This window comes from Primulina tabacum, chromosome 6 (assembly GCF_025594145.1).
Source record: "Primulina tabacum isolate GXHZ01 chromosome 6, ASM2559414v2, whole genome shotgun sequence".
NCBI classification, from domain to species: Eukaryota; Viridiplantae; Streptophyta; class Magnoliopsida; order Lamiales; family Gesneriaceae; genus Primulina; species Primulina tabacum.
Genome location: NC_134555.1, coordinates 37167347 through 37178439, shown reverse-complemented (window position 1 = coordinate 37178439; position 11093 = coordinate 37167347). Strand labels below are relative to the sequence as shown.

General features: G+C 35.6%; 1 protein-coding gene across 7 annotated transcripts; it reads right to left on the bottom strand.

Annotated features, from left to right (window-relative positions):
• Positions 1 to 1216: 1216 nt before the first annotated feature.
• On the bottom strand, positions 1217 to 9572 carry LOC142549325 (uncharacterized). Of its 7 annotated transcripts, none has more exons than XM_075658218.1 (9): positions 9447 to 9572; positions 6961 to 8147; positions 6350 to 6409; positions 6119 to 6181; positions 3693 to 3866; positions 3030 to 3089; positions 2870 to 2935; positions 2519 to 2758; positions 1217 to 1730 (listed from the first exon to the last, which is right to left on the bottom strand). In XM_075658218.1, the coding sequence occupies exons 2-9, from the start codon at positions 8132 to 8134 to the stop codon at positions 1510 to 1512; spliced, it is 2058 nt and encodes a 685-aa protein (XP_075514333.1). In that variant the 5' UTR covers positions 8135 to 8147; positions 9447 to 9572; the 3' UTR covers positions 1217 to 1509. The 7 variants fall into 7 exon arrangements, with proteins under 7 accessions (XP_075514333.1, XP_075514332.1, XP_075514334.1 ...); XM_075658217.1 differs by having other exon boundaries at positions 9374 to 9455; XM_075658219.1 differs by having other exon boundaries at positions 6119 to 6178; positions 9374 to 9455.
• Positions 9573 to 11093: the final 1521 nt, after the last annotated feature.

The window sequence follows — 11093 nt, the reverse complement described above, 5'->3', positions numbered from 1 at the left end:
CACCTAATATGGCGACGGACTTAATTATTAACGTCGCCAAAAGCGACGGTCAAAAATCCCGTCGCACAAAATGGTGACGGGTTTATTCTAACTGTCGCTAGTTTAGCGACAGTTTTTGAATAACTGTCGCTATGTTAGCGACGATTTAGGTTTTTAATAAACCGTCGCTTAATTTATTAGGCGACGGTTTTGTGTAAAACAGTCGCTAATAAGGCGACGGTTTACCAAAAACCGTCGCGATAGGAGCGGCGGTTTGTGAAAAACCGTCGCTATGCCGACCTTTTTTTTGTAGTGTATTGTAATACAGTGTGTGGATGGATAAACATTTTTTTAAGTTTGTTTCAATTCATATTATTTTTTATATGTGTTTTGTTTATTATTATTTGCTAATAATACAAGTTTTTTAGATTGAATTTTTAAATTTATATATATATTTTTATACATATTGTATATAATTAGTGTCAATGTGCATCGAACATATTTTATGTTAATAAATACAATCATCTCTTATGTCATTCTTCCTCTTTTCTCTCATCCATAACCCTCGCCCTGCCCACACTTCACTCTCGCCCCGTCTACACCCGTGGCCTCCACCCATCACCTCGCCTAGACCACTCGGCACCTGCAATGCCCTTATCTCTTATATACATCCTCGCTTCACCCATTCTCCCTCGCCCATCCAGCCCCTCCTCACCCTCCTAGTCTCGCCTAACTACTTCCAGACTCCTGCCTGTGATCATAATGCGCCACATTATAGTTTATAAATCTCTACGATAATTTGACATGATTTAGGAACTTGGTTAAATAAAATTTTAATCAAATTTATGCCACAGATATAGTATTTTAAATTGTTTTACTACTAATCCTATTTCAAAATTAAATATTTATTTTTCCTCTTACAAAACAAGGGCGACCGGCAATTCGGGCTGTTGAGTTGGGAGAATCAGTCAATTGGGAATATAGCTAGTATTTTAATAATCCCTTTTTTTAGGGGAAACATAACAAATAGAAGTTCTCAAGTCATGATTTACAAAAATGTTGATAAATAATGGACTGTAATCCATAATCACAGGCAAGGATTTTGTGAACACCTAAAACTAAAACCCTATCATGGGATTAATTCAGTCATTGCCTGAGAATCAAGTCCCACCTAAAACAACCAAATTATGGTAAGAATATGAGTTTTAGTACCTGCAATTTTTAGCACTTGTAAATATCCTATCAGAGTATCCATTTGAAACTTGTCACACCATAATTTCTCCATTATTACAATTGGTTATTTGAATTTTAAACTACATATGAGCCTTCCCCAGTTAAACCAGTCAATAGAAGCCAATACAAACATTTCACCATCACAGAATGGGTGCACTTCTATCCATGTACAGTTACATGAACTCCTTTATCAACTCCAAAATCTAGTTTTCTTTCTATACTCCTGCTTTAAACAAAATTTTGATGTTTCTATGTTGTCAGTCGCACAATTTTATGAAGTAGATTCGAGCAAAAGTATTATGTTTCACCAGTGGCACAAGGAATGCAAGGAGGATGTTTAGATTGGTCCTCCGGAGTAATTCTTTGCAGACAACTGTCGTGAAACGTATGCCCACAAGGAAGAACAGCAACAGCTGGGGGAGCAGCAGGTTGATACACTGGGCCTTCGGCTCTGAACGCGAGATCTCTTTTGCACAAGAAGCAACTGTATCCACCTGGCTTAGGTGGTCCATCAGAACCTACAAACATGTACAAAGCTCACAGGATTGTGACGAACATTAATTAGAGGAACAAATACGGCTATGATGTATATTCATGTTGTGTAACCTCTCTTATGGAAATTATAGGTTGCATCAACTTTGGCTGAGGCATGAAAAGGTCAAGATGTAAGTAACACTATTTCCTCAACGTTCCATTTAAATGTCTCTGAAAATTACCACATTATTTGTCACATTTATTCCACCATGGAGAGAGATGTAATTGCAATATTTGGGCAGGAAGGTTAGTTTGATTTGGGCATTACCAGGGTCCTAGAGGAGGTTCTCTTAAAAAATAAATACATTCTTGTTTCTTTTTTCGGACACACTGATGCACCTTGCTATGATTCAGAACTCAGAATATAATACAAAAAAACCAACGGTTACGCTATTGGACTAATTAGTTGGCCTTTGCAATAGAAGTTTATGCACATCAGTTCTACTCGTGTAATGTGAACAAAATTGCCTCATAAACTCAAATAGAATTGATATACATATTCTGCAGAAGATGAAAAGTGGTACTCATTTTGATAGGTCTAGGCAAGAGGTGAATACTTTTGAAAGAAAAACTCTCAATAACTTGGCAGCACTTTAACCACATATTATAACAATAAAATTTGAGGCATGACTCCCTAGAACAAAATGGGTAGTCACACACCACATAAATTAATCAAAATCTGATCCCGATTACACATTTGAAGTACGTTAATAATCTCAGTCCTATGTTGAAAAAGAGCGATGACAAGCAAAGGGCCAGAAGAGAGACCTACCTCGAAATTTTATATGAAAAGGGGAAGAGGGCATTTGAGCTGGATTTGGAACAGGAGCAGGAGACCACTTCCTTTGCTGGGGTACTGACCCATGTATAATTGGTGCAGGAATTATCTTTCTACGGTGATTTGGGTGTGTGGCAGTAGAATTTTCAATAGCACCTCTTTTCAAAGACCGATGATGCGGAAAAGGAAAAGCCTGAGGCCGACCTCCAAATTTTGCAGCTGGATCAAAATGACCTGAAAAGTGGGAATATTTCCCAGCCATAATCACAGAGGTTGCTGTTAGAATCAACAATCTATAAGGAACCAAAAAGAACAAAAAAATATGTATGTGTTACAGGATGATACCATTGGTATGACTAACTTTAGGAAAATCCTTGGGTATATGAGATGGCATAACACGAACATGTTGGCCTAGATTGAGCAAACAAGGCAAGTTAAATTAAAACTCAAAGTTGAAAGCAAACGGCACGACAAATAGCCAATTCAAAGGTCTCAGCATAATGACCTGAGGGTACCGTGTAGCCAAGGTGGTTAATGTGGGAATCCAAACCTGTTTGAGAAGGTCCTGGCACAAACAGAATGAATCACAAAGTGATACCCATTCTGGTATATCCATATTTCTAAAGTAAAGACAACCAGAAGTTATGGAATAGAAAATACTAACAGAAAATTGAGGTCCATTCACACTGGTTCACATAACCTGAATTATTTACAAAACTCCCTCCTGACCAATTAGAAACAAAAATAAAAAGAAGCCAAACAAGTCCAGACAGAACCTAAGGCAACCTATTGTTTATTTTCAACACCAAAAATGTACTCATTGACATATGATCATCACTTGCAAAGTAGTCATAGGTAGAATACCCATATTCATAAGAAAATGAATAAATTGCCTAGTATGTTCTGTTTTTCCAGCATTTCATAGTGCCATGCAACTGTGCAAATTACGAGAACTGAAAATGTATTGATGCAATTATCTATATTCTATGTCAAGACATATCTGGAGTAGGTACTTGTAGTTCAATGGAATTTGACCAATCAAAAAATAATTAAATTTTCACATTCTACTTGCACTGTTGAGAGAGTCATTTTCACAAATAGGAGCATGTAAACAAAGATTGAACACATGACCAACATAGTCCCACTAATTAAGAATACACAAGCTCACCAGCTCTAGTAGCAGCAAAGTCAATAGGTTGAACCCCAAGCCTTCTCGGGAATGAATTTGGGACAACAAACTGGAATGTGCTGCCTTTTGAAACTGGAACTCCTATTCTCCCAGGGAACAAATGATACCCATGAGCTTCAGTAGCACCAACATTTTGAGGAGAAAATAGCTGCCCTGAGAAGAACAAGCACCCATATTTTAATTTTTTAAGTAAATGTGTGCTAAAAAGGCATACTGGAACTAGATAACTACTATCAAACTTGTAAGCTTTAATCAAACCATCACCGTGTATGTAGCCATCTGGGAAAGTAGCTACTGTTCACTTTGTACTGCTGTTTATGTAACACAACAATAGAAGCATGATACTTAGATTCCTATATAAAATAAAATATCTTAGATGCCATTTTTATCGCTACAGCTTTTATTACAGCGGCAGGTGCGCAGCCAAATGCCGTTTCTCACAGTTACAACTTTTTAATTGGCTCGACCAAGGCACATCTTTATTTTAAGGGGATCTAATTGAAGACTTAAAGCAGCTCTTATAATATTTTAGAACAGAAAAACTAAATCTCTCCTTCCCTCGAAAAATTAACTCCCAGCTAACTGAAGAATTGTAACTCATCAATTTTGGTTATCTAAACCATGGCTTTATATCTCAAGGGAAATTTCATATTTTTCGAACCAATCAAAACAAATTCTCCTAACAATTGATTTTTGTGGATGTTTCGCCAGAATTTAAGAATAGCTAGACAAAAGTAACAGAATTTCATCAAAATTCCCGAAATTTTATCCAAATTTCATAAAGGATTTAAAATGAAAAGTGTTTGTCTATTCCAAAATTCTTCCACGCATTACTGTTCTTTAGACTGCAAAAACTTCAATACAAAACAAGAACTCGGTAATTCTCAAATGCGATATCCCTTAAAAAATTCACGTGCTACAAATATTAGCTAGCATCAATAGCGTATGTACTTTAATATATATTTATGCATATCATGTTTTTTTTTGAAGTATTAAACTAAGCATCCAGATATTTTTTAATATCACTGAATAGAAACATCATCAACACATCATGACCATAATTGTAGTTCGCACTCCTACATTGCAACGTTGGGACAACATGAATGATTTCATATTGGTGTACAACGGATCAGCAGCTTTGGATAATTATGTCCATTAAGCAGTGTCCTAAATGGTAGCTGACTAGGTGGCGCCTAGGCAGGAGACGGCTGTCGACCACACCGCCATTGCCTTAGCCGGTTTTATAGGTAATCGAAGATGAGCGGGGACAAACGGTATAGTCAAAGCAAACAAAATTTTTAAAAACCCTAATTATTATTACACTTATACACTTCCTCTTCCAAAACATAATAGTCCCACCAACACAGTCACCCACAACCCTCACCTCCTTCCGCATCGAACCGCCACCATTGCCACCACCTAAGTTTTCATTATTATGTATAAAATAGTAAAATAAAAGTTCAACCGCCTATGCAAGCGGCTTGCCTAGGCGGCCGAGGCGGTAGGCAGTCACTGACCGCCCCACCACCAACCTACCACCATTTACAACATTGTCATTCATAAAAGATACGAATCAATGACTTGGATGTTCAGTTTCACTTGCACTGGCCCCACAATCATTGAACTAAGATGTGTACGAATGGCATCAGAGCAAGGGTATTATCGTTGCAAGTTCAGCTAGATGTGCAAGTGGTAGGCCCAAAATGTGAAGGAGCCAGTTGAGTACATCCCGAGTCTAATGGAATATAACAATAATGATAATACCCTGTCCCATATTGAAATGTCAGAATATTTCGAATGGGATTATAAGGATGTAAAACGGAAACTTCTACTTGAGGTGTTTTGAGAATATGAAGGACCATGATGAGGACATCATGTGTTGAACAGAGTGTTGGGGACGATTGTAATGCCCGTTGTCACATTGAAATGTTGGGATATTATGAATGGATTAATAAGAACGTACAATGGTAACATCTAGCAAAATTGGTTGATTATTTTGTAAAGTGAGGATAGATATGAAGTGGTTGCTAGCAAAATCAATTCGTGTCCAGTCTCGCTTACATGGGCCCCACTCAATATACTTGGGGCATGACATAACCATTTACATTTTTGTTTGAATATATAATTGAATTTAATTTTGAAATGTCTAACTTTGTATGTAAATTTCCATGGTTCTTTTCTAACTCAAACTTGACATCAAAACTTTTTGCACTTCAAAATTCCCATAACTTAAAGTTTTGAAATATACAGATACCGATATTTGATACCTTAACCCGAATAAGGTCTCTTCAATAGTCCACCTATCCAAATATGTGTTTGATAATAGAGGTACTGACTACTGATTGACATACACACGAATTTATTGCTTAAAACACATAGCAATTGAGGTGAAGTAAATAAGTTACCAGTTGGTTGAAGAAGACTTGTTTGACAAGAACCAATATTAACGGCATTTGGTGAGGACCCTTCTGTGATTGAAGCCAAAATTCCTTATAAAACGCTTTAAAAAATAATGCAGAAATGAAACCACTGATTTCATAGTTGAGACAACTCAAAACTGTATTTATCAAGCCAAAATTACAAAATCAAATCGTTTATCAGCAAAAGTTAGGCTAAAAATGACACAGATCCCTTACCATGTGGTTCAATGATCACTGGGAAAGGAACGCTGTCAGCAATTTGAGTTTGTCTACCACCTGTCAGTGGAATCAATTTTCCTGAATTTCAGAGCAAGCTAAAAAATTCTAGGATGGACTGTTATACTAGAAGTATATGTTGACAAGAAAAAATTTCTCCACATCCCTTACCAAGATAAAGTTTTTATTAAATTGATAACATGCAAACATAAAACTCATAATTAACTTCATAAAAAAAATTAATGTTAAACTATACCACAAATATCTCGGGTATGATGGTTCATTGAGCAATTTAGCTGTATCCATCAACTTTGAAGCCTATGAGAGCACTTTTCGTATTTAAAGAAAATGCAGAAACGGTGTTTCTTTCGATGTATCTAAGTTTATGCGGTGTGCTAATATCTCCTTCAAAGAATATAGAAAGACATATGGATAACACTCTTTGCAGTTGGATAAAAAATTCGACCTAATGAATTACGTCCTAATTTCAGAAAAGACTTCCCATCATCACAAAGAAAAGGATAAAGTAACAGGTAAATTAAGTGCCATCTGAAGACTCTAAATTGTACGATAAAGGGTCCTTGAACTTGAATGCACAAAATTAGACTGGCATGACTCACGCAATTGTGAATGCCTGACGGAGTTCCCTCTTCGCCAATCAATAGGGGATGTTGAAAAAGATTCTGGTGAGACATGGTTGGAATATTTTCCAGAACAATTTTGTTGCTGGGCAGACACAGGTTGACTAGTAAAATAAGTAGGCTTGGGTAGTTGCGATTCCATGAATGATGGCACAGCACATCCAGGATGAGACATCAAAGTTCTACCATAAGGCAATGGCAAAGGGTTATGATCCTGTAGCAAACCTAAGCTACGATCAGCACTGAAAGAAAAATTCCTCGGTATATTAACTTGTGGAATCTGTGAACTGGGGCAAGGGTTAGATCCTATCAAGCCATTGGCACCAGTGATAAGCCCACCACCTTCACAAGTAGATGTCCTGCTGACCACATTCGACAACCCACCGCCATTAAACTGTAATCTTGCAGCTCTATCCGCGGATTGAGCAAGATTCAAATGGTACCCTGCAGTTCTCTGAGCATGATAATTGTGATGTGGGGAGGAATCTGCTTCCTCTAATTTACTGGAAATTTCTCGAGCGCTAAAATTACTATTGGCTCTGGTTTCCACACCACCTCCAACACCAAGTCTCAGAAAAGTCCCATCGCCTATTCCTGGATGACCAAATTGAAGAGCACCCGGATTCACATGATTCTCATTCCCATTTCCGCTAGCATTCTCAACATGTGATAGCACAGATGTCCTCATTCCTGAATTAGGAAAGTTTCCACTGATCTGTGACTTGTTAGTATTAGCTTCTGGTCTATAATACCCACCCAGATGATTTGAGGCGGTCTCCTCTCTGATTTGAGTGAAATTCATGCGCAATTGTGAATTATGATAGTCTGCATTCCCTGAAGGATGAGACATTTCTGAAACAATAAGGAACTTGTATGCATCACTCCTGACATCAATCGTATTTGCATCGGTTTTGGAAACTACCGAGCCATTCAAATGTGCATGGCCAACAATCATGCCGGGTTCATGATCATACTGATTTTGGTTGGACTGGCAAGTTACTTCTACACCCTGCCGAGGAAACTGAACAAGATCCGGATGTGTCCGACCAACATCAGCACTTCCACTTGGTTTAATGGTTAGGTCAAGCTCGCGGTGCCCTTCCATAGTACCAGTCAATGCAGGCTGGTAGTCTTCAAATCTCATTTTTAAGTGCAATCTAAACACAATAATGGAAGAGAATCTTTGTCATTATCTCATTTCATGGGAACTAAATGTATAAATGGACAATTGATGGCTCAGGCATGCAAATAAAATTTTGGTACAACTCAATACACGGTATCTTTTAAAGCACAAATATGACATTTTTCTACTGTCAACATTTTTAAGCAATATCTGGGTGATGTTAACTTAGAGAGATGAGTCACATGAGAGGTAATAGCAGGTAAACTAGTAGCTTTTAGAAAGATAAGGTCAAACAACTTTTAGAAAATGTTGAGTGTTCTAAAATGTAACAAAAGATAATCAAAATCAAATTACTTCAAGCTCACCAACCAAAGAAAGGAAATTTCAAGGCAAGAATAAAAATTGGGTGTTTTCCGTCGTCACATTTACAGTATTTGTTAGTCATTTGAATATTCTTTCACTATGTAATGACATATTCCGTACGTAGCTAATAAGTCCAGGATCATTTGGGTGCACGAATAAATAGATATCAAGAGATTCATGCCTTTGATTATTTTGACTTAAAAAATATGATGCAGCATTCACAAACGCACATATATCTATGCTGGACTAATTTCAGCATTGAAACAAACACAACTCTTTAAAACAGATTGTGTCCATTCGCAATCCATTTTATGGATAACAAAAAGGATTCATGTTACATCAAAAGAATGCAAAGAAAAATTACCAGAAAGTACTTAAAGTCATGGATAAACACCATATACAATCCCACCACCCCCACAAAAGAAGAGAGAGCAAAGCCCTTTCACATATAACATACGTATTATTCGCATTAGAAAAACACCCACAGAATAATGTTTTGATGTGCAACCAAGAAATTGTGACATTTTACCCAAAATATTCAGTTCCAAACAACTCATCGAATGAGGAAAAAATCAAAAAAAAATATCAATTAACCGGCTAATTCCTACCTTAAACACTTAAAATGATGTAAACCCAAGAAGTTCAAAAGATCAGAAACCTCTCAATCAAAAGAAACCTTGAACCCCACTTGATTTTACTCACTTAAAACAAAACAATAAGAATCTAATCGAATAAACAACACACACCAAAAAAAAACCAATCGCATGATATCACCGTCGCAACAAACAATTACCCACAATTTAACTCATCAATTCAAGGAATCGATCGAGTAGTCCTAAGACCCTTACACAATCGTTCAATTGAATTATCATAACGGAGACAGGAATTTCGACATACTTGGCTCGATTTTTGATCGGTGGAAATAGAATTAATATATTCAAGAAAGAGAGAGCGAACGAGCGAGTGTCACCTTAGAGAGAGAAAGGAGCGAGCTTATTTTGGCGCTTTGGGGTGTGAATTTTAAAGGGTTCGGTCACTTGTTGGGGTCCACGCTGGCGTATTCTGTGACACGTGTAAGTCTCAGAGTCCGATCTCTGCTGACGTGTATATATATATATATATATATATAATATATTAGCGGTGACAGGGCGCATCTACGCTTTAAAAAATAATTAATTAATAATTAACAATATTTTGTTCACTTATTAAAGATCGGGTAGACGATTTTTTAAATTAGAACAAATTTATATATATATATATATAAAGATAGATTGTAAATTAATGGAATCGAAAAGTTGCGAATATGATCATAGTAATTTATCAAAAGTTATATTCATTCAACATATAAAAATGTAGAGTAGATCTATTGTGAGAATGTCTCATGAATCTTTATATGTGAGACGGGTCAACTCTACCGATATTCACAATAAAAAGTAATACTTTTAGCATAAAAAATAATATTTTTTCATGGATGATCCAAATAAGAGATCTGTCTCACAAAATACGACATGTGAGACTGTCTCACACAAATTTTTGACTTTTGTCATAAACTATTCCATTGATTTCTTATTTGGTAAAGATAGATATTTTATTTATAAATAAACCTTTATTGATATACCAAAAATACATGATTTCCCATCGAAATTATCTTATTTTGAGTAAAAAGACAAATAAATTGATTATTATATTAAAATACTGCGGTAATATTTCAAATAATTAATAAACATAATAGCAGCATTAACTTGCTAAACAAAAATAACTTAATCTTGTTTTGATGTTTAATTACATTAGATCAACTTTGCAAAGAAATTATTGATTTATTATTATATGAGATTTTCATTGGCATATTTAAGATAATAAAAAAGGGTATTTGACCATTTTCGCCCTTTAATTTAATTTTTTTAGCATATTTTTGCACCCTCAAATCATATTAAAACCATCAGTTTGTTCCAATATTTTATTTTTACATAGAATATTTCCCCAAATATTTAAACTAAAGTAACAATTTTTTCAAATGGGGAAAATAATTATTAATCTTTTTAACATAGCAATATTAGGCGTCTCACAATGACTATTTCTCACTTTGCAACTTTTTTGAAATTGTTTGTGTTAACATCGGTGATGTGTTTAGAGGATATGAATAAACAATTTTTAAAAATTATTTAAACTTTAAGCAGTTCTCAACAATTTTTGGATTTTTCAGAACTATTCATGAATGATTAGCTTTCTTGGACTATTTTAAAATAAATAAATGTGAAAACGGTCCAGTTTGGCTAGTGATAATTAAACAATTATCAGTTTAACTAGAAACGGTCTAAAAACTTGAATATACAAGAATGTAGAATGCATAAATAAATGACTTAAAATTCTTATGTCACCCCTTCTTCCACTTAAAAATATTTAATCTAAAATACTTTTGTTTTACAACGACTTATGACAGCCCGCTTCAGTTAGGATTTATCACACCGCCTAAATTGAAACTCATTAATCACTTTAGAAGGCCTGAATTTTTAAGAATCATCGGTTCACCAGACAACACAAGAGATAACAATGACACAACAATCAGCTTTGTAATTACTTGACTTGGCTGAGATAACAAATTAATATTTGAATATCT

Coding starts and splice junctions, on each gene's coding strand:
- LOC142549325 (XM_075658218.1), bottom strand. CDS start 8,134: ATGAGATTTGAAGACTACCAGCCTGCATTGACTGGTACTATGGAAGGG. Junction 6,182..6,349: donor AGTGATCATTGAACCACATG/GTAAGGGATCTG, acceptor CTTCAATCACAG/AAGGGTCCTCACCAAATGCC. Junction 1,731..2,518: donor TTTTCATATAAAATTTCGAG/GTAGGTCTCTCT, acceptor ACATGTTTGTAG/GTTCTGATGGACCACCTAAG.